At 39.8% G+C, this 24,043-nt stretch overlaps 2 protein-coding genes and 2 pseudogenes across 8 annotated transcripts in view; 3 read left to right on the top strand and 1 right to left on the bottom strand.

Annotated features, from left to right (window-relative positions):
• Positions 1 to 8,871, top strand: part of LOC111321280 (fibroblast growth factor receptor 4) — a 32,148-nt gene extending 23,277 nt beyond the window's left edge. For all 6 annotated transcript variants that reach the window (XM_088741040.1, XM_088741079.1, XM_088741069.1 and 3 more), the window contains 9 exons: positions 54 to 624; positions 974 to 1,084; positions 3,387 to 3,562; positions 3,680 to 3,802; positions 4,265 to 4,335; positions 5,192 to 5,232; positions 6,985 to 7,084; positions 7,362 to 7,461; positions 7,953 to 8,871. In XM_088741040.1, coding sequence (XP_088597166.1) covers positions 54 to 624; positions 974 to 1,084; positions 3,387 to 3,562; positions 3,680 to 3,802; positions 4,265 to 4,335; positions 5,192 to 5,232; positions 6,985 to 7,084; positions 7,362 to 7,461; positions 7,953 to 8,018 — 1,359 coding nt within the window. In that variant the 3' untranslated portion in view covers positions 8,019 to 8,871. The remainder of the gene's footprint in view (positions 1 to 53; positions 625 to 973; positions 1,085 to 3,386; positions 3,563 to 3,679; positions 3,803 to 4,264; positions 4,336 to 5,191; positions 5,233 to 6,984; positions 7,085 to 7,361; positions 7,462 to 7,952) is intronic.
• Positions 8,872 to 10,910: 2,039 nt separating this feature from the next.
• Positions 10,911 to 13,138, bottom strand: LOC148741461 (uncharacterized). The gene has a single exon (XM_088743061.1). It carries the CDS (start codon positions 12,813 to 12,815, stop codon positions 12,312 to 12,314), a length of 504 nt encoding a protein of 167 aa, XP_088599187.1. The 5' UTR covers positions 12,816 to 13,138; the 3' UTR covers positions 10,911 to 12,311.
• Positions 13,139 to 21,278: 8,140 nt separating this feature from the next.
• On the top strand, positions 21,279 to 21,991 carry LOC148741460 (uncharacterized; annotated as a pseudogene).
• On the top strand, positions 21,991 to 23,576 carry LOC111321362 (ryncolin-1 pseudogene; annotated as a pseudogene). Its single transcript, XR_015993996.1, has 2 exons — positions 21,991 to 22,350; positions 23,188 to 23,576. The product of XR_015993996.1 is annotated as a ryncolin-1 pseudogene (transcript).
• The last annotated feature ends 467 nt before the right edge of the window (positions 23,577 to 24,043 follow it).

The raw sequence follows: 24,043 nt of genomic DNA, 5'->3' as shown, positions 1-24,043 counted from the left end.
CCGCGAACTGTTCTCAGTTGAACATCTTGACTTTCCGTCTGTTTCAATGACAGGATAACATGGATGGGAAAGAGATCAATGTAATCTGCACAACCTACAAAGATTTGGCTGAGGGGATACCGAAACATGAGAATGCTGATACGAACGGTTCAGCACCTTCAGTGGTAAATGTTGTCGCTCCCCTGGAAGATGTTGAAAAGAGAAATACGAGTATGCACCTAAAAAGAAAATACCACGCACAGGACGACGGGAATGCTGACTCGATACTGAGAGCATCGTCAGAGGGAAGCAAGATTCCCACTCCACCAGATGTCGGAGATAAACATTTGAGAAATCTCATCTTTGAAAAACACGACCATGCAGAAAAGCTCTTAAACTCGCGAGGTGGTCATCTAAATGCCGCATATAGCTGTAGCGATGTCAACTTGAATCTGCATCAAGACAGTGGGAGCGATCAGATGCTAACATCTCTTAACATTAAGCTAGAAGAGCGCGAAAAAGGTGTAGATGATCTCCAGGTGCTCGACGAGGTTCTCGGCGAAGGGGAATATGGAATCGTTTACAAAGGTCGCTATGGTGGAAAGAACGGAAGTATTACTGATGTTGCAGTAAAGAAGTTGAAAGGTGTGCATAGGAAATGCTAGTCTTCTCTTAGCACAGATCTTTTTTTAAATTAATCGCTTTTTCTGAAGTCTGGAGGGATCAGCTGTAAGTACTAATTACGATTACACAAATATTTTGAGACCATTCTATGTCATCCAACTGCAATCGGCATTCTCTAAGGAAAATGAGGGAGTGTAACTCATACTTAATATCTGTAGTAAGGCGATTTCGACTGACTTAGTGTCAAGAAGACTGTTTTTTTTTTATTTTGCATTTTTTGTTTTCGTTGCATGCAAGGTACAATATTATTTCAACATAACGTATTAAGTAACCAAGGGGTTATTACCTCCGTTGATTTTTTTTTATTTAGATAATGCAGGCACACTTGCGAAAGCAGCGTTACTAAATGAGATAAGGACACTGAAACAAGCTGGCCGACATCCGAACATTGTCAATCTAATCGGAACGTGGACACACGGAGGTATGCGGTTCAGTTGTACCATCCAAATGGCATAGAACGTCAACTAGTCTCAGTCTTACCAATCTGCGCCAAAGAAACCAGCAGTGGTCATAATTTTTTTTACTTAAATTAACTATGCGTCACCCAGAATGCTATTGTCTTTCGCGACATGTACTTGCAGTGCCCCTGATTTAATCAGCGAGCGGCATAATAATTTGCATATCTTGAACTGGTCGGCTGTGATTGGACAGCACATTAAGCTTTGAGATTACATGAGTCTATTTTACAGATTTCAGCTGCTGTCAATCAAACGGTTGCTGACATAAAGTGAACAATAGCAATAATTTACAATTGTCACGCTCTTAATTAAGCGTTTGGCAAATTCTTTTGCAGCGAATTCGTATTTTACTCAATATAGACTGATAGACTCCCGTTGGTCAAAATGTTATCGGAATTATAGAAATTAGTATCATGACAATAGAAAATGTAGAAAATAATATCATGAAGAATAGGCGGTTTAAAAAGCGCAACTTGTAATCAGGCGGTCTTCGAGTGCGAAAGGCTTGCGGTTGTGGACTGAAAACAAAAACAGGGACCGCGCAGGGGGTGGGGCTGGGGGGGCTGTAGCCCCCCACTTTTCTGGCTGATTAAATCACTACTTTTTTTTACTAAGAAGCTAGTCTATTCATTTCAATCTGGCCAAACGTGAAGGCCAGTTTTTTACTCATTGTTTTATAAGAATTAAAAATTAACTTCACTTTTGGCAGTTTTAGATCCATTTCTAGCCATTTCAGAAGACTTCAATTTCAAATCTTCCCGGGGGAGAAGGCCCCCGAATCCCCCTAGTTGGCTCACGCTAACGCGTTTGCATTAGCCCTCCCACTTGAAAATCCGCTCCGCGGGCCCTGAAAAAACGCCCGATCAAGGTTACAAAATTAAAGGCGGTGCTCAGAAAGCCAGCTAACCTGTGAAGAGGAACTGATAGAAGCAAGCCTTGGGCCTTCTCTGAAGGAGCGTTTAACAGTAACAGGCGGTGGATGTCGCGTCGACGCTCCAGTCAGCTTGAAGCTGCTTCTTGGCAAGTCGCTTTTCTTCGTAGATGAACAAGGCCGCAAAACATCTCCCCGCCCAGTAGAGAAAATTCAGATCAAGTTTACGAAGAGTTATTTCGCCTGACGCATCCAGTGAGCCAAATGCTGCTTTTATGAAAACGGCTTCTTTAGAAACCACCAAATGGAATAAAAGTTTATGAGCAACAGTGGCACTCACTCATAGCGACACAGTCACGTATTGATAAGTCGAGAGAGCTTTACCAGATAACAAATTTATTTCATTTTTACAAATATATAATTGCGGCTCCCATGATGACACTGTGTCTGTGAACCTACAGAAAAAAAGACATCGGTTTTAATACTTAAACAGTCTAATTGTTTTTCTCAGAATAACTTTTTCTGATGTTGCAGGCAGATTGGTCAGAAATTAGACCTAAGTGAATAATTACTAACATCACGCCGCAACTTCGGGCTCAATTACAGACTCGAGAGAGCAGCGGAGATGGCCGGAATCGCGCCCACGATAGCCGCAACTAGTATTATCGTTCATTTTGCATGAAACACATTTTTTACGAATACTTAACAAAAATTGTCATGTACCGGTACTATGGTTCTCCAGATTGAGAACCGGGTGCAAAAGTAAATTTCAGTTGGGTGAAAAGTTTTTGGGTTCAGTGCAAACGGCTATTTTACAGTCTGATGAATTTCTCCTTAAAAATCTCTAATTTTTTTTATATTATGATGTCGTAAACGAGTCGTTTATGACATCCTAACTTTGCAATATCGTAAACTGCCTTTTCATGCAGCTCGACGGTAAGCCTTCGTCGAGTTCCCATCAATTGGGAGTAACAGTTTTGTCCCTTATTTAACAAATGGTAAACACCACAGCGTACACTATTGAGTTATGGACGCACGCGGGAGGTTGCTAAGCACGAAAGAAGCGTAAGAGTCGCTCGAGGCGATAGCCGAGAGCGACTCTAGCTTATTGAGTGCTTAGCAAACCTCCCAAGTGCATCCATAACTCAATAGTGTACGCTGTGGTGTTTACCATTTGTTTTATAACATAACATTGATACATTGGAGCTAAAGAGTTCCCTTTTGTTTAACAAATCTTACGTGACCAGAAAAAACAAGCGCGCGCGGAAAAATAGTCTTTGAATTTGCTCACGTCAGCAGCGTACACCTATGGGCAAATAGTGGACGCTAAATTGACCAATCAGAGCGCGCGCTTTACTTTGGTTATGTTATAAAGTCAACTTTTCTCTCCTTAGAAACAACTCTTGTTGTCACTGAATTGGTCCGAGGTGGGAGCCTTGAAAGTCTTTTGAGGAGCAAGGACGACGGAAGTAGCGAATATGCGAATGTGTGCTGCAAACTGAATGACCGACAGCTGTTGAACATTGCACTGCAAGTGGCCTTCGGAATGCAACATTTAGAAGAGCGGAAGGTTGGCAAATCACAAAAGATGTTTCCCAACGATAACTCCTGACGAAAATTAGACTTAACGTTTAATTTTCTTATAATATCTGAGATAGAAAATCGGAATTGTAACTTTCTTTTTCAGTGCATTCACTGCGACCTTGCGGCGAGAAATGTCTTCATTAATCCAAACATGGTGGCAAAAGTTGGAGACTTTGGATTAGCAAGGAACATCTCAGACGATGGATTATATATCAAAACCTCATGTGTAAGTCCTGGATCACCAATTATTGATCAAACTTGCTTCTTGTATTAAAAGCCGCAGGAAATTTTCATTTCTGTTTAAATACGATCGCTCATTTTTCTCAAGGGCTACATAAGCTCACCTCATAACAACCCTAAATTAAAGTAAATATATTTACCTATCATAAACCACTTGTTTCTGTCCTCACTCTTTCAAACAGCAAAAAAAATAGATACATATACGTATCACATTAGAGGAGTAGAACCTTATCGTGGCCCAAAGTTAATTCAGTTCTTTCTAAGCTAGGCGAACATTCGTTCTTATATTTATCCAACAAAAACGTGTCTAGATGTTCATGTTCATAATCTAATATCCTAAAACTAATATTCGATAAAAGGAATGAAAACTCCTTTGGTTAGCATTTTAACTTGTAGGCTTGTTCATCACTTAATGATACAGACTCGCTGTTTTTCTATATATCAACAGGGTAAAGTTCCATGGAGATGGTCGTCTTTAGAATCTCTTCGAGATCGAGTTTACACATCCCAAAGCGATGTGTAAGTATTAAAATTATTTTAATATTTAATATTAAATATTAAAAATATTAAATATTAAATTATTATTATTATATATTAAATAATAATTATCATTAAGTATATAAAAAGGAACAAAATATGGCTGACGAGGCGTTAGGAGGGTTCATGCACCACCCGACTCATACTTTTAATCAAGATCGAGGCACTAAAGCTGCTGAGATTTTCGGGAGCTGAGAAAACTTTTAGCGAGCGGTTGCTCCTCCCCTATTCCCTCTTTTTTTTAATCCCCACGATCTTAATAGTGTCTCAAGCTGGGTCAGATCGCATGGTCTTCAAACATGTATTGTTTGGCGCCAAACCCTAATGATTCTGACAGTAGTATGTTTTCAACTTATAACTGAATGGTTTGGAATCTGGGAATTCCTACAAGTTACATTTATGAAATTAATCTTTATGATGAAATTTCACTTGCTATATTCTTATACTAATTTAAATTTTTTTTTTTCACGGAAAACAATGGATACCCTTAACTCAACGCGACTGTAAAAAATTCGAAATAACCACAACATTTGGCTAAAATAAAAGCTTCGAAACTTCTTAAAATTCCAAACGAAAGGGTAACAAATTTGTGTGAATGAAAGCCTAAAAACCAACAAAAGTACGCGAAAAATGTCTACGTCAGTTTTCAAAATCAAGTTCAGAGTTCTTTGACGTGATTGGCTAATTTGTAAAATAACGCGCGCCCCACGTGAATACAGAAAGGATACAAAGGGGGCGGAGAAAGGGGAAAATTGTAATTTGAAATTTCAAAACGAAAGGTATTTTCTACAGCAATCACCAATAATTTAATATATATTATTTTCTTGCCGATTTTCAGTTGGTCGTTCGGCATACTGCTTTGGGAAATAGCAACTTATGGTAAGTCTCTCAATGGTTGATGATTTACATGCCTTAGGAGAGCCAACTTAAAATGCAACGGCTAGGTACTCCTGAGGTAAATCAGAGCGTTCTGATTGGTTCTTACTCGGTCAGCACTGTGCCATACGGACCGTTGTCACGAACGATCATAAGCTGCGTATTTTTCTTCGCGAGAGCAGGAAAATATGAAATGAACAAGTCCGAGTGCCATATAATAAACTACTTACTAGCCTCGCTGGCTCGAGCCGTACTGGGGATAATAATTATATCGCTGGCATCGTCTGTGAACAATATGAAGCGAATCCTGTGGTCTGATTGGCTACCCGAGTGGGTAAGATGGGCCCATCATCCCCATAGACCACTTTCATAAATGGCTGCCAGACCACTTTAATTGCACTATTTTGCTGTTTCGAAAATGAATAAAAAAAGTTGTGTCTTATAGACCACTTTCATAAATGGCTGCCCGATTAATACTCTTTTGTTTACATTTAAATTTGCCTGGGTGGCCTCGCTTGAGATAATGTATTCTTTTGAATTTTGTACTGGAGAACGAGGCCACCTAGGCAAATTTAAATTTAAACAAAAGAGTATTAATCGGGCAGCCATTTATGAAAGTGGTCTATAAGACACAACTTTTTTTATTCATTTTCGAAACAGCAAAATAGTGCAATTAAAGTGGTCACATATCGCAAAATACCTGTCATAAAAATGTTATGAAACTCGGATGTAAAGTTATAATAGAGAATAAAATCAATAACACTTAATGTTATGTCAAATTTCAAAAGAACCGGCCGTGCGCCCGAGTGGGAAACTCTCTTGTAATTGAATAATTTGGATATATCAACAAAGTTGAAATGGTAAATTGGCCACCGTAATGATTACAAAAGCTGACGTTTCGAGCGTTAGCCCTTCGTCGGAGCGAATAGAGGAATTGTGGGTTGTGTGTGCTTTTAAAGGCAGAAACCAGTCGCCAGACATTTTAATTTACCTAATCATTCTAAGCAACATATGGCAATCTGTGGTCTTTCTTTGCACTTAGGTGGCACGGAAAGCCGTAAAAATCTTGAACAAAAGCTCATCTTTCAAACCGGCAGTCTAAATCCCACAGGGATCAATGAACGCTTTTCATTCCACTAATTTATTCGTGTTTTTCTCGTTGCCATGCACCCACCAATAACGTAGCTCCATTTTCTGCCTTTAAAAGCACACACAACCCACAATTCCTCTATTCGCTCCGACGAAGGGCTAACGCTCGAAACGTCAGCTTTTGTAATCATTACGGTGGCCAATTTACCATTTCAACTTTGTTGATATATCCAAATTATTTCGTTACTCCCACCGACGCAGCCCCAAACAGTTTCTTTCGAAACTATCAGCCTTTATTCTCTTGTAATTGGCTAATCATGTTAGTAACCATGGCGACACCAGTATCCTCACACGTGAGAGATAAAAATAGTATCTGCGCGCGATGAAGATATGATTTTTTAGTAAAAGGAAAAACCTTGATATCTCATCGGTATCTATATAATAAAAATTCTTAATAAAGCGAAATCTCTAATATTAATAATAAATATCAATAATAAATCTTTTATTTCCAAGCTTATTGGGTCAAAATGGCTGGATATTAGCCTCGTGTTTTTTTGTTTTTTTTTTTAAATTTTTATGGACCTCGACTTCGTCTCGGTAAGAAGTTAATAATCCATTAGGTTTAAGTTCTTAGCACTTATCACACTCCGCTATATTGTCTCCCAGGTAAGGTACCATACCCTGACGTCGAATCACCTTTTTCCCTGGTAAGTCGGCTTTCTACGGGCTATCGGATGCCTCGTCCTCATCAATGCTCGGAAGAACTGTAAGTACTTCGATAATTTGCAAGACCGTTTCTGTTGATATATTTACTTATATGTTAACAGTCAACGCTACAATGTTTCATTTTATGAGTAACTTGAAGCATTTGTCACAAGATCGGAACAATAAAAAGAGTTCGCCTCCCGTTAGATTTGAAACCCTACCTATTTTAGATATCGCTGTCCCAGATGTTCTGTTGCCGGTTTAGCTGGGTGAGGATAGAATGAGTTGAATGACTTAAGAGGTCTTAAAAATTAAAGAAGGATGCAACGCATTTGTAGATATACCCTTATGAGTTCTTGTTGGAATGAGAATCCTTTGATGAGGCCTTGCTTTACTGACATCGTAAACCGGCTGGAATACTTCTTACGAGAAGTAAAGGTAGGTGAACTTTATATTCTCAAGTACTTTCTTCCACTCTTTCCCTATTCAATTTATTTCACTTGAGTAGATTACACAGAAACATTTTCAAACCAAATGTCGGAGAAACTTGTGTTTAACGAGGAGTCATATAAGTCCAAGAAAGTGGTGGAAAAAATTGAAACTCTTCTTATTAAGTGGCTTAGTAAGATCGAAATTACATTTCAAGGGAAAATGAGACACACACGATGACTACTAAGACAATAAAATGTAAGTTGAAAAATTAATGGGGGAAATAAAGGTCATGAAAGTCCTGTGTCACATAGATTAAACCATATTGAATTCTAAAGGAACTTAATTGGTTGAATGGTTAACAGTATGTCATGAGTTCTTTTTTAATCTTTTGTCATATACTCGCTTGTTCATTTTGTCATTGCTGTATATTATTACTATTATCATTACTGAGCTTCACAACCTGTCATTTTTTCTTTTCTTTGACTCATCTATTCCAGAGGACATATATCAACATCATGGACGATGACATCAGAGTTGATGAAAAGCAGAAGCTGAATGTGTAGAGTGAAAGTTCAAGGAGGACTGGGGCGAGCGATTTCATAATTGAGTAGTCTTGAATTGAACGACGCGTTATTCCTGATACCAATTAACTAAGTCAAACACAATAGTCATAGAATCTTACGCGATGTAGAATTAACGAACTTAAGCGTAAATGAGAGATCTTGTTCGTTTTGTCACAAGATACAAGGGAGCAAATAGCAATCTGATTCTCCCAAAAGGAATCGAAATCCAGACCTTCTGATTTCGCGATTTTCGGTTCTATTTAGGAAGTAGATTTAGGAAGAAGACCACAATATCTCTGCTTCTATGCCTGTACAATTTGTTCTGATAGATTTATATTGGAAGTTGTGGGCTAGAGAAACTCAATATTTTTTTTCGTTAGGTAATTCTTATGAAAATAGCTCCTTTGTTTACTTAGTAAATTTTCCAACTCCACTTAGTTAATGAGAGATTGTAACTGTGACATGTTTTCCTTTATAAGCCGTTAATGGGTGCAGTTATCTGATTCTATCACTTTGCTGTAAATTGCACCTCCTCCCGCAGATTTTGTTCATTGTTAAAATACTACCTGTCATTGGCTGACAAATCTTGGTACTCTGGTACGAGGAAAACATTTTTAATTTTATATCTAACAGCCCCGCTACCTCCCAGAGTTCATTTTTCAGAATCTTTAGAATTGCAAGATAGAACTAACTGTGGCTTGCTTCTAGCACGCAGTTACATAGGCGTAGAGACAAAGACCGACGTCGTCATATGAATAAAATGTGAATAGATGTGTATTTATTTTTCCTTTAAGCTTGTTTGTTGTTTACTCTTCTTTAGCTTTGAAATGAATAAATTTGATATATCAACAAAGTTGAAATGGTAAATTGGCCACCGGAACAATTACAAAAGCTGACGTTTCGAGCGTTAGCCCTTCGTCGGAGCGAATAGAGGAATTGTGGGTTGTGTGTGCCTTTAAAGGCAGAAAATGGAGCTACGTTATTGTGGGAACATGGCAACGAGAAAAACACGAATGAATTAGTGGAATGAAAAGCGTTCGTTGATCTCTGTGGGATTTAGACTGCCGGTTTGAACGATGAGGTTTTGTTCAAGAGTTTTACGGCTTTCCGTGCTACCTAAGTGTAAGGAAAGACCGCAGATTGCCATATCTTGCTTAGAATGATTAGGTAAATTAAAATGTCTAGCGACTGGTTTCGATGTGTCCTTGTCATTCCTTTCCTCGTCTCGAAGGTGTTCTCGGAATCGGTCACCTAGTCTTCTGCCTGTTTCGCCGATGTACATCTTTTTGCAATAAGTGCAAGTTATGCAATAGATTACATTGGCGGAGGTGCACGTGAAGTGATCGGTGATCTTAATGTGGATATATCAACAAAGTTGAAATGGTAAATTGGCCACCGTAACGATTACAAAAGCTGACGTTTGGAGCGTTAGCCCTTCGTCGGAGCGAATATTTCGCTCCGACGAAGGGCTAACGCTCGAAACGTCAGCTTTTGTAATCGTTACGGTGGCCAATTTACCATTTCAACTTTGTTGATATATCCAAATTATTTCGTTACTCCCACCGACGCAGCCCCAAACAGTTTCTTTCGAAACTATCAGCCTTTATTCAGGTGATCTTAATGGATCGTTTAGGTCCCGATATTTTATCAGTGTTGTGAATGAAAGGACACGTTTTGCATCGTGCACGAGCGCATTTTAAAGTGCCTGGTTGGTCATTAGTCTGAAAAGAACTTCTGGCCAAAAAAAACTTGCCTATGGTTTTGTCGCGTTTGAATGAAATGAGCGGAGGCTGCGAAAAGATAGTGCTTGTCTCTGGATTGTTTTGAAGTAATTTAAAGTTTTTAAGAATGATGGATTTAACTGAGTGGTTGTGCGGGTGAAACGTGAGAGTGAATGGAATGCGGTCGGAATCTTCCTTATGCGACGTTTGTAGTGCTGAATGTCGATCAATAAGTTGGGCGCGGTGGTAACCCGCTTGAACGACAGAAACAGGGTAACCACGTTTATCGAAAAACTGGCACATTGACTCTGATTTGTGATGGAAATCTGAGTCATTACTACATAAACGACGAAGTCTTAGAAACTGAGAAAAAGGAATAGAATTCTTAACGTGAGATGGTTGCGAAGACGAATATAACAAGTAATTATGCGAGTCTGTAGGTTTGTAATACAGACTAGTGCATAAACCGTTGCCTTCAATTGAAACTTTGATGTCTAAAAAGAATAGAGAATTGTCAGAAATTTCCCAGGTATATTTCAGAGCCGGGTGAAAAGAATTGACTGCGGTTATGAATTGAGTGAGCTCCTCTCTGGTAGAGGAGGTAGCGCCGATACAGTCGTCGATGTAGCGACCGTAGAGTTCAGGTTTGGAGCCGTTGTATTGGCTGAAAAATTGATGTTCGACAAAACCTACAAAAAGATTGATTGGTCGATCAAAACAATGTGGTCTTGACAAAACCTCTCGAGAGGACCAGGGGAGCTAACTGGTTTGTTTGTCGACTGCAGGCCGCTGGTTACCCTCGCCGGGCTTCTTTTTGTTACCCAACATACTGTGCGATCGGCGAACGGCGGGCCCACAAATGTTTCAACCAGCCAAATTCGAAATTGGAAAGCCGATCGATCTGGAGATAAAAGCATCGCTAGTGAAAGATCTGTGGGAGGAATTGGGAATCGAGTGAATGGAAATGGAACTGCAACATCTCTGCTTTGATTTTCTGGAGGAATCGAGACTGGTGGTAAATTTTTCGCGGAATTATTCGCTTCGGGCGTCGGACACTTCTAAAATAGGTTTCCGGCCTTGTCTTTCTTTTAGCAGTTGAACACCAACATAGCGCTAACTCGCCGAAAACGCTTCAAAATGGACTGAGACGCTAGGAATCAACAAAGAAAACAACAAGGTAAGCCCATTTTATTTCAAAACAAGGCATTTTTTTCTCTCTTTTAAGGCAAACCGATAACATCCCATACAAACCTTTATAAATATTAAACGTTGCGCAACATGGTAAGAGTCACGTCCGCTTTTCTAGTAGTGAGCTTGGGCTGCCCGTGGATGAGGTCTGCTCATTTTCCGCTCAATTTCAAGCCTCTACACTTTAACCAACGCTTCAATTGTGTGCTTGTATAGTTCTCTTGGTCTTGCTCGAACTTTGAGCCAGGAACACCGTCGTTTTGATTTAAAATACGAGCTTTAGAGGCGTTTGAACTAGAGATGGGCGCATCATCGCCCATATTCATTTACTCGAGAAGCCTGTTTGTTTGTCCTAATCGCTCTAGGGGGTCAAAATTTCGTGACGTCACAAACGCGCAGCGCCATTCAATTAGCTTGTGTAAATAAACGTTCAAGAATTGCTCAAATTACTGTCAACCTATGAATTGATGTTGGTACTTTTTATCGGTCCAAGTGTTTTCAATTCGTGGCATGACACTCCGAGATTCGTCTGAAATTTCGAGCTTCAATAGCGGTATTTGGGAGAAGTTCAGTTATTATCGATTTTCTCGAAAATAAATCGATATTCAGCGAAACGAAGTATGCAGTGATTTTGTTAGCTCAATTGGTAGAGCGCTGCACTAGTATCGCAGTGGTCAGTGATTCGAATCCCGTACAGGCCTGATTTTTTTCAGGTCTGATTTTCGCTATTGCTTAAATAGCGCTATCTACTGCGAGGATCGTGCATCATACGTATGCAGTGCTTTGTTTCACCTAACAGCCGAATCGATTTTTTGGCTATTGCTACCAAATCTTTGATCATTGGGAACATTCGCTGTTAAATCACTCTTTTTTTGTCTCAATTGCAAAATCATTATGAGAAGAAAAAGAGGTTTCTCGTTTTCCTTTACTCTTCCTCATGACTCTGAGAAAAGTATCCAGAGTCTACTACATAGTAAACATCGCAAGATGGACGGAGATAGCCTTCGATCGATCGTTTTGTTTTTCTTGAGTTTAATGCAAGGTTAATTAACGATTCTATCTCCTCTGTTATAAGATGCAGATGTTCTGTAGATTCCAAATTTCTTGGTTGAATGGTATGAACGCTTTCTTGAAAGAAAACCACTCTGTTTTTCGAAACCCCTGCAAAAATGAAAAGGTTTGCGTCGGACAAAATACCGAATCGGAAAAAGGTCGGGTCCTCTGCAGCAAGAGGCAGGAGTTGAACGATTAGCTGCGCCACAGACTGATCTCTTACGTTATCTTGTCGTTTAACTTCTACAACGCGAATCGGTTGGTTACCATAGTACATGATGTAATCAAATCTATTATTGGGAAGAAAACTGCAATTTATGCTTTGCTCACATCAAAGATTAAGTTCGTAGGCGGTACAAAGCGGCTGTAGGATTGCGTCGAGAATTATCCTTGAGTCGGCTTCTGTACGGTCGTCCGTATCATGGAACAGTGTAGGGTTTTCATCAATTCTGCTCTCTCGTTTTCTCTCTCTCCGCTCTCTCTCTTTCTCGCCGCATAGGGCTGACAGTGACTGTGCAACGTTTCCCTCGACGATGTCGTTCACTTGTGCTGAAGGAAACAAAGAATCATCCTGCCAAGAGGGAGGTTGAATAAAGACAATGTCCTCATACCTTACGTATTTTTGCAGCATTCTCATCGTCCAAGCCGACCCCGAGATGTTACGGTCAGACTTGCTATACAATGCTCCCTGGTAGCGTTTCCACTTAGTTTTCAGATCTTCAAGATCGAATTCACTGTATTCACCACATTCACGACATTCCCACATGCTCATGAGGGTCTGCTCTGCCGAATAAATGTCATTCTCTCTTTCTTTCGTCTTCTGATCATCCTGCATTTTAAGTTCATTCGCGAACCTATTTACGAGGGAAGGCGTATCATCGTATTCATCAAATGGCTTAACATTTCTGGAAGAAGAACCCCACGTTTGGCCATTAAAAGACAAAGGCTTCAAGAAGGTTTCCCAAGACCAATCGTATGCCAGAACTGCCAAGTGAAAATTCGCTCAGACTGATGTTATGGTAATATAATATACATTAGACGTTTTGCTTTAGTATCTTCCTCTGAAACCATTTCCCATCATCTATACTTGAATCAACTACATAATGTTTTCCCGACTCGAGGCAGTCACGAACACGTCCGAACACGTGCGATGAGGTCTGCTCATGCGCCTTCTTCATAAATGGCGGACGCACGGCTAAGACCTGAGCCGAGTTCACCAAAACGACGCTTAGGAGGCATTGCTCCATCTAATGACACTTGGCTTGTTCGAAGTTTTGTGGAATTATTGACTGTTTTCACTGTAGTTTAATAAAAATGGCGTAGTTTAATTGAGGATCCGTTGATGTAACGTAGTTTGACCTTGGCGAATGTTCTGTTATAAATATGACGGAGAGTTTTGCAGTTGATTTGAGTCAAGACGATACTCCTGGAGTGTCTTCAGAGGGAAGAAACCCAGGAGAGCTCAACAGCTCAACAACGATGCCCTGAGGGTTTGGCTAAAATGTAGGGGAGATAAATGCAAAGGGCTGAAAACAAAGGCTCAGCTACTAAAACGGTAGGTTTAAATGTAACGATCGATAGCCAAATATAAGAAGTAATCTAAACGTCTTATGTTGAGCGGGTTAAATATAGTTTGGTTTCGATATCTGAGTAAAATACACTCGAATTCGAAAATTGAGCGAAAATACCGTTTTACAGCATCTCAGTTTCATCTGATATCCCACAGACAACGCAGTCATGATAAATTTTCTCAAGAAATCATGTGCCGAAAGACATTCCATTCTAGACACAGCTCATGGGCTTAAATATGAGCCAGTAGCAATTGACAGGTATCACAAATACATGCACAGTCAAACAACACCAGTACATGTTTTCAAAAGTGGATTTGTTGTATGCACTAATTCTCTGATACTGGGATGTTCTACGGATGGAAAGGTAATAGACCCCAGTTGGGAAGATCCTATTGGACTACTTGAAGTCTAGTGCCCGGAAACAAAGTTTCAAGTGAGTCCCCTAGATGCCTGCTCAGACCCTAAGTTCTTTTGTGAGAGGGTTACTATGCCCAAGTTCAGTGCCAGATGGGCTATACTGGTGCACACCGGTGCAATTTTGTTGTTTACACTAAAAAAGGAATGTCAATGGAAAGAATTGCCTTTGCCAGAGGTTACTGGGTTGAGCTTCTGGAGAAGCTTTGGCAATATTATTTTACAAATTTCATTAAGTATGCTGTAGCTGAATTTTCACCATCATGTACAAAAGCTGTGGTGGTGTGACATTCTACAACAGCATCATAATCAAACATTTAATGCATATAATCTCAGAAAGATTTGATAAATATCCTAAGGGGTAAATCCAATAGATTTGAAGCTCACAAAGACTGTAAAATTGTAAGTCTATATCAAAATCACAAACCACTCATTAGTTTTCACTTTTACAGGGCTGGTCAAAAGGCATACTTGAGTGGGTTATTACTTTTTCGATCCTTCAAAAAGGGGTGGGCCGTGTAATTTTTCACTACACATAAGGGCTGGGTCATCTTCTTTTCCCATGTAGAGGGGGAGGTAATCTAATTTCTGACCTCTATTTCGGGGTCAGTCAGTTTTTTTATTCCAAAGGTAAGGGGTTAGGTCATGTGCTCAGGTCCTCCCCCTGTAATTTTTGGCCACTCCTTTACAGGTATCATAATCATTTCAGTGATGTGTATTTCATTGAAAGAAAATAAAAAGCTCCAAGACCTAGATAGTAACCATTACAATAACACACCCTTTGTATATAAGAACGATCCTTCGCAGTAAAGCACTATTTGAGCAATAGTGGAAATCAGACCTGAAAAAAATTTCAGGCCTGTACGGGATTCGAACCACTGACCTCTGCGATACTAGTGCAGCGCTCTACCAATTGAGCTAACAAGCCAACTGGGAGCAGGCCATCAAATTAATTCGATATAAACCCGTAGATGATAAATCGAACAACAACAAACATATGAGTGAACTGCGGTTATGAGACGTACATAAGAACGATCCTTCGCAGTAAAGCACTATTTGAGCAATAGTGGAAATCAGACCTGAAAAAAATTTCAGGCCTGTACGGGATTCGAACCACTGACCTCTGCGATACTAGTGCAGCGCTCTACCAATTGAGCTAACAAGCCAACTGGGAGCAGGCCATCAAATTAATTCGATATAAACCCGTAGATGATAAATCGAACAACAACAAACATATGAAACATATGAGTGAACTGCGGTTATGAGACGATTTCCACTATTGCTCAAATAGTGCTTTACTGCGAAGGATCGTTCTTATATACGTCTCATAACCGCAGTTCACTCATATGTTTCATATGTTTGTTGTTGTTCGATTTATCATCTACGGGTTTATATCGAATTAATTTGATGGCCTGCTCCCAGTTGGCTTGTTAGCTCAATTGGTAGAGCGCTGCACTAGTATCGCAGAGGTCAGTGGTTCGAATCCCGTACAGGCCTGAAATTTTTTTCAGGTCTGATTTCCACTATTGCTCAAATAGTGCTTTACTGCGAAGGATCGTTCTTATATACGTCTCATAACCGCAGTTCACTCATATGTTTCATATGTTTGTTGTTTAACACACCCTTTTTTAGCCAAAACATTGAACAAGATAAAAATTACAAATCAGTTGTCTAAAGCTTTCTATTGTGTCAGCTTGTTAAAATAGGGTCTTGAATGTTGCAAAGAAATGCACAAACAGACCACATTTGATTTGCAATGCCATAGAGATTCAGTGAGATAATGCTATCCCATATATGAAAAGTTTTAATTTTATTAATTGCACGTTCGACATGGATCCTCAATCGTGCAATCTCCTGAGTTCTCACAACATCCTCTAGGGGCATTTGTGTGGATGTTCCCAAGAATGGTGGAATATTCAAAGAAACACCTTAAGGTAAGATGTCACTTATAGTCAAACCTTTATCTGCCATCACAGAATCTCCTTCATTGAATAGCAGGTGAAGCATGCCTGACCTTTCTACAGTTTCTCTGTCTGATATACTTCCTGTATACAGTTGGTTTATGTAAGTGATAGCACCAGATGGAGAAATTCCCAGAAGCCCCTTTAGTGTAGTATGATTCTTGTAGGCACTGAACAACTCACTATTCAGCAACAAGCTACTAGGCATTGCACACTTCACTTCCGTACGATCAATAATAATTCTTGTACTTGGATATGACTTCCTGAAGTCTTCAGGCATTGTTCTGTTGACCACTTCTCTCGATGGCCAAATGTTAAGCACTCCAAATCGTAGATACATAAAATTGATCCAACTAATAACAATTCTACTAACTGTTGCCTGATAAACATTAAACAAGTGGGAAAGGTGGGTTTCTGCAAATTCCTGTCTTAAGCGACACGAAGTGAGAAAAAATTCTTCTTGTGGTTTGATTGATCTTTGTCTACCTCTCTTTACACCTAACTGTGGTGGAGAAATAGTGTTTCTGAGGGTATCTCATTTTCACCTGACAACCAGTATCTGACATTTTCTCCATTATCTCCCGGATCTAAATATTCAAAGGATGCCAAGAATGCTTTGTAGTTAGGAAAGCCTGTATAAAACAACATTGCCTCATCAGAGGTAAACCGACTAAGTGAGAAGACGTTTGACTGAAGTGCGTTATTTTTGTCTTCCAAATCTGCAACTACCTTTTCGAGATTTGCGCATTTTTTTCAAGTAGCCTTAATTGTTTGAGGGTCCCATAAAGATCTTTTTCAGTGAAAGGCATTTCATTAAGACTGGTACTGGCGGCTCCTGACATAGTGGTTTCGTTAGTACCTGTTTCAGGAATATCTTTTCCGGCTTTAGCTGTTTTGCCAGGCTCCGAACACACTGAAGAAGACTCTTTTTCTGGGACAGATCTCTTCTCTTTTCGCTGTCGCAGATAAGGCCTCTCGGTAGGGGGCGGTCACTTTCGTGAAGTTTGTTTCCAAGCAAATATCGACGGAACTGCATTTGTCCTCAGAGACGTTCGTCCAACAAGACCCTTTGATATGTCACTACGCTTGAAATGTAACGAACACACTTTTGATGCCCCGGAAATGCGAAAAAATCTACTTAAATCTCTACGTATAGTATGTATCCGACATTTCTTCATTTCCTCTTGGTCTGGAAACTTAAAGAATCCAATATGTTCTCCTTTTGATCCAACACCCCCGCCTTGCGTGCACAGTGGTACGCATCGGTAAATGTTTGCCTTCGACACCATGTTTCTTGCGGTGCTTCCTAAGCCTCGTTTTGGTGAACTCGGCTCAGGTCTTAACCGCGCGTCCGCCTTTTTTGAATAAGGCGTATTCAATTTCAAGCCTCTACACTTTACCCAACGTTTCAATGGTGTGCTGGTATAGTTCTCTTGGTCTTGCTCGAACTTTGAGCCAGGAACACCGTCGTTTTGATTTAAAATACGAGCTTTAGAGGCGTTTGAACTAGAGATGGGCGCATCATCGCCCATATTCATTTACTCGAGAAGCCTGTTTGTTTGTCCTAATCGCTCTAGGGGGTCAAAATTTCGTGACGTCACAAACGCGCAGCGCCGTTTACCATTTCAACTTTGTTGATATATCAAAATTATTTCGTTACCCCCACCGACGCAGCCCCAAACAGTTTCTTTAGAAACTATCAGCCTTTATTCATTTGAAATGAATAGATTAGGATACGGAAATCGTAAACGAAAGTATATGCGTCTGAAGCTAGTCTCGTAAATTAGTGATGTAGCAACGATATCTATTTTAGCGTGGTTCATAGATGACTGTCTATCCCGTTGCTGCTGTGAAAAGACCTTTTGTTCTATATATATATATATATATATATATATAGCGGTTATAAATTTATGAAAGGAAGATCGTTTCATCATTACTCGAGTTTCACGCAGCTTGCGCTGCGATCGTCAGACGGTTTATTATCGATGGAAAACATACCGTGCTATAAAGTCAATTTATAAATAGAAATTATAGTTAAAATAATAGGAAGCAATTAAGAAGACAAAAGGACTGTTTCTATTGGTTTCGCAAGTAGAACTTGTTTTCATAGCGGCACTTGGAAATTAGTTCTGATCGTTTGTTTAATGAAGTGGATTTGTCCGCGGTGATAATGAGGAATTTTTCGGCAAGGCAGAGGTTGCATGTTCTTGAATTTCCTTTGTAAGATGCGGCTTTGTGAATTGTCGACCAATGAATGGAGTAGGGAGTGTTGGTGCTCTTAAGTTCCCAAATGTATTTCGATAGCTCGGTGCTGTTAGCGCAGGCTTTCTTTCGGAATGAGAGGGAATGCTGCGTGTATCTTTGTTTAAAAGAATTTTCTGTTAGGCCGATGTAGTTTTTTCCCGTTTGGTCTTTGTTTGTGGTGACTCTAGCCTTGTAAATTAAGGAGGAGACGAGGCAGTTGTTCTGTAAGGGACAGGCTTGTTTTACTCTGCAGTTGCACTTGCGGTCTTGGCTGGTCGAGGGGGAGTTCAGGATTTTCTGATTGTGCCTCCTTATAATAGAATCCATGTTGTCCATACAACTGTAGCTGACTTTGGTGGTGTTTTTGTTAAAGATTTTGTGGTATTTGTGAGAGGTGGAGAAGTGCTTCTTGTATTCGCCCTACGGTTTAGTAGATAAGCTGCGGGCATGCCGAGAATATGCGTGCACCTATCCTGGAACACCCATACGCAGAAAGTTGTAAATAAAGCCAATAAGATTGTGGGTTTCCTTAAGAGGAATGATGATGCAGGGAACAAGGAAGTCTTTTCTCATCTGTACAAGGCCTTGGTTATACCTATTCTGGAATATGCTGTCCCTCTCTGGTCACCCTATTTACAAAACAACATTGATGCTCTTGAAGGAGTACAACGTAGGGCCTCGAAATACGCTCTCCAGGTGTCATCTAGGGACTCGCCGTACGAAGAAAGACTGGCAATGCTTGGGTGGTCCAGTCTTCAGTCGAGGAGATCTTATCTATCCTTGCTAGAGTGCTACAAGACTATTCATGGTCTTAATGGCCTCAACTGTAATGATCATTTTGAATTTAATAGTTATGGTAAAACAAGATCAAACCATTCATTCAAATTAAGACAGCCATTAGCGAGAGTGAATCGTTTTTTGCATTCATTCTTTGTTAGAGTTGTGAAACAGTGGAACGCTCTTCCTAAAGAGATAGTGCACGAACAGGATTTTAACATTTTTCATAGTAAACTTATAAAGTATTGTAAAATTTCGTAAAATATGTATATATATATTTATTAAAAACTGGATCATTGGATAATGCAATTCAAGACTTTTCATTGGCTTAGCCATTATGGTATATGAGCCAATATACCATAAACTACGATATGATAAGCGTATGCATAAGCTTAAAATTGAAAGGGAGCTAAAAATTTAATAAAATTTAATAATTTAACGTAGCGTTTTTAATAAAACAATTATTCCACTCGCGTTTGTTGGATATGAGATGATTAAAGCCAACTCGGCGCTACGCGCCTCGTTGGCTATCTATCATCTCATATCCAACGCGCGCTCGTGGAATAATTGTTAAATATATAGGCTGTGTAAAATTGGTATACCTCACGATGAACTCCCAGTAAGAGGATCCACAGGATACAATGTCTCGACGTGAATTTGTAGTTAAGTGTAGAGTAAGGTCGACGTAACGAAGAGACCAACTCTTAACTGTTCTGGACTAGTTTAATGGACGACGTTTCGGCCGTTCGATTGTCAATCGTTGAAATTACCTGATGAGTGTGGTCATTTTCGACCATACGAAACAGAGCTGTCGCAATAAAACGATGAACTACCTCTGAAGTCCTGAACCAGTTTGTTATAATTATCAATGTTCCTCTAAGAGTTGAGCGCTCTTTGAAATACATTCAAATCAAGTTCAAGAATTCATATAAATATATATAGATATATATATAACTGCAGACAGTACCGACTTTTTTTTTTTTTTTGAAACTCAACTTTATTTATACAATGATTAGTATTATGAACAGAACAAAACTATCAATTGCGTACTCAATTAAGTTAATTAACGGTTAAGGGCCCGCTGTGCAGTACACCAGTGAAGGAGACCCAGCACAGGGGAAATTAGCTAAGTTATTGACAGTTGCTGGGTGTTATTACTATGTACAAGTTGTTTTACGGGAAGGCTAGCTCCTCCGTGCAGTAACTCGGTGAAGAGACCCTAGCACCGGGAGAAATCTGTTTTCTATTTACACGCGAGAAGGGTGCCCTCTGTGCAGTACACCAGCTAAGGAAACCCAGCACAGGGATATTATGTAGTGGAAAAAGTATTTACAAGGGGCGATTTACACTTTGATTTTGAATTAACGGTTCACAAAGAAGCAGAGGACGTTCCGATGAGCCTGCAGACTGTACTGCAGACAGTACTGTTTCGGCCTTCTGGGCCTCATCAGGGCAGTGCTGATGCTAGGATGGGGGAGAACCGATATGGTCACCCTAAACGATCCCACATTTGTGGTATCGTCTAAGCCATGCCAGAGTGCTCAAACTAGAAAAGCCTAGTGAGCTATGCATGATGCTAGTGGCAATGACATCCCACAGTGCTCAATTTGGACATGAAAGCAGGGCTTTATATGCCAAAGAGCTATATCCGTCTAACTGCAGACAGTACTGTTTCGGCCTTCTGGGCCTCATCAGTGCAATGATTCTTAAATTTTACATTGTAGTATAATTATATATTTTATATTTTATGTAGGGAGCGTCCCCGATAGGGATAACATCCGACGCTTCCTTTTATGTAGGCACATAACAAATTGATTGATTTGAAGATATTCATCGATCATCCGAAGGAAATCGAAGCGAGGACGTGTCAATGTCTACCTTATAGCTAGCAGCCGTGAATCGGTAATTGGAAAGAAAAGCACATGGCGGTAAAGAACCTGCGTCATTCACTTGCTTATTCACAGGAATACCAAAAATATTACAAGGTAACAGGAATATACGAAAAAAACTTACAAGGTCACTTAGTCAAATTGAAAATTTTTAAGCGAGGACCTCTCAGTTACGAGCAAAAGATTTCGTATTCTTATCAATTGTCAACACCAACCGACATTGAAGCGAAACTTAAAGACTAATCCTTAACTGAATAACTGAGTCAGAGAAGAGAAGAAAAGATCAGTAAAAGCCATTTCTTTAAATTTTTTTTAATTCCAATCGAGGACGAGAGAATTCTCTAGTCGGTGACTTGGAACTGAGGGCATGAAAGACCAGAAAAACACGAAAAAACTCTCGCAATAATTATAATGATGCACACACTTTGTTGTATTTAAGCAGGTTACATCTGCATTCTCACCAGTCCGTGGCAACCTCAAGTTATATCTACAGTTAAACTGTAGCCAACATTAAATAATGATGATGACCCATGTTTTCTCCAATGTTCGCTGCAGCTTGTTGTACTTGACCGTTATCATGGTGAGTCAAACTTCTGCCAAGCCAGGAAATAGCGCTAATAGCACCCCAGTCAATTTTTCACCCACACACCATTGCAAAAACGTCTACTTCAGCCTCTATGCGGGAACGGCAAACAAGAGGATCGGAACACTTTTTCGGGAGATGAAGAAATAGCTTACGCATGTCAAGAATGATATCAGCATCATCAAAGCTAGAAACAACACTTCATGGAAAGGTATGTTCACGATCGTTCATCCCTTTTTTTCCCTTTCCATTTGTTCAAAATTTTTACTCAGGTAAAAGAAGTCCTATGGATTTTAATCTTGTCTATCTGGTTCTGATTTAACTCTTCTCATTTCTGAAGAATCTACAGAAACTCTCCTTCGAGAAATAAAAGAGAAACTTCTAGAAATGCAAAACGACATTGCTCCTATCAAAGAAAACAAGACGCTCTCTGAATTTCAACATAACTGTACTGAAAGTAAGTGTTATAATTCTTTTTTTAAAAACAGAATTATTTAGAAGGTATTTTGATGTTTTTCTATGAAATGACAAATAAGGTGACTCACGGATTCTCGCGGAAATCTAGTTATTTCTTCTAACAGTTAAGACGAACTGTGCTGAGCTGTACAAATCTGGTAAAACAACCAGTGGTGTCTATACAATCGACCCTGATGGTTTTGGAGCATTTAATGTCTTCTGTGACCAAACAACAGCCGGTGGAGGTGGACAGTGTTTTAGAAGAGACTAGGCCGATTACGAGAATGGCTTTGGTAATCTGCATGGTGAGTTTTGGCTGGGACTGGACAAGATACACCATCTTACATCAACGATAAAGAACAAGCTCCGTGTAGATCTGACGGACACCAAAGGCAAAACCGCTTACGCCGAATACAACATGTTTGCAGTTTCCATTGGGAGACTAAGTACAAGCTGAGCCTTGGAAGCTACTCAGGTAACCTCAGTGATAACTAGAAAATTTACTGCTAAGAGTTGCCTTGCAGTATTCACTTACTGAACTTGAAACAAGTCTTTAAAGGAAAGGATTCACGGTTATGCACATAAATGAGAGATGACGCGGCTTCATTGTTTATTAGCCAATCAGAGAGTAAAGGTAAAGACAGACCGGCAAGGACTCCCTACGTGGCTTTTGTGGTCGCGTCGCATTATCGTCTTCGATTATATTTTTGCTCTCACAAGCGAGTGGTGAGGGATTTTCCCTTTTTGCAAGAGATGATCGGATGTCATGTAAAAATTGTTTTGAGCAAGGGCTGATTGTATATCTGAGGGGATTGGGAGTTTGCGAAAGCCATTTCTTAGTTATGTCATCTATGTGCTTTCTCCGACAGTGGTCAATAATCTCATTCACCCTTTCCTACGTGTTTCTTATTGTCGTTGCTTTGAAAGGTTTGTAGGGAACTCTGTTGTCGAGTTGCACTTTGGCCTCTCCTTTTTTCTTTGTCTTATTCATGATGACTCTTATTGTGTTGCTTTTTAAAGGATTAAAAGCAGATTTGCTTTTTAATATAATACATTGAACTTGCCTGAGGAATCCTTTAAATATTCGCTAACAGATACATAAATCAGAAAATGATAGCTCGTCGCATTATCAGATGAAATTTATGATGAGTCTGAAAAATGAAATAGCTTTAAATATTTAATAGCTGTTTTTATCTATTTCTTGAACATTAAATTCATCGATTGCCCCTGTTTTGTAACTTTATAGCATAGCAGAGCATAGCGCCAAGGAATAAATTCCGTCTATTCTGAAAAGTTAATTTCTTTTTTTCAGGAACTGCGGGTGATTCTCTTTCTAGACATCACGGCCATCCCTTTTCAACCAAAGACAATGGCAACAAGGACTGTGCTAAGACCAAGGAGCCTGGTGGTACGCGAGCTGTCATCACTCCAACCTGAATGGACTGTACCATCATGGACTGTACCATCATGGACTGTACCATCATGGACTGTACCATCATGGCCTGTACCATCATGGACCGAGTCAACTGGTATCACAGGAAGGGACATTACTATTCCGTCAAGAAAACTGAGATGAAAATCAGACCAGTACAAGTTCAGAAGTGTGTTTTGTTTCCGAAATTTAAAAATCAGAACGTGTAAAGGAAACACAAGAGACAACGATTAGAAGGGGACGATTTCGGGCTCGTTTTTTAAACCTATGCTCCGATTTCTTCGCTGTTATAGATATTTACAAATGGATGAAAAACTACAACGTTCAGCCCAAACCCCTCGAGTTTTCTATCAACTACTTTTATAAACTGTAAGTATCGCCGTCCCTAGAAACACGCTATCATCACGTGAGACCCCGAATCGCAAACCCGTTCACGTGATCCAAAATACCACCCACCCCCCCCCCCTTCCCACTGCTTTCAACGTTAGGCTGAAATCTGACAAAGCCGTCAGTCTGTTCGCATATCTCAAAGAAAGTTTCTACATTTCCTCTTAGTTTGGAACAAAATTGAGACGTCGTTGATTAGATTGCTTTAATTCGATATGTTAAATATCTGTAAAAGTGGGTCAGAGTCAAAGAATAAATTACCTGACCACGGCACTGGGATTCACATCACTCAACTAAGTCTAATAACAACACTGACTGCTGCTGCTGAGGCAGCTCATTGTGTACCCGA

This window comes from Stylophora pistillata, chromosome 1 (genome assembly GCF_964205215.1).
Source record: "Stylophora pistillata chromosome 1, jaStyPist1.2, whole genome shotgun sequence".
NCBI classification, from domain to species: Eukaryota; Metazoa; Cnidaria; class Anthozoa; order Scleractinia; family Pocilloporidae; genus Stylophora; species Stylophora pistillata.
This window is presented reverse-complemented; position numbering and strand designations above follow the sequence as displayed.

Bases quoted from the DNA above. Each gene is read 5' to 3' on its own strand.
- LOC148741461 (XM_088743061.1), bottom strand. From the start codon at position 12,815: ATGCAGGATGATCAGAAGACGAAAGAAAGAGAGAATGACATTTATTCG.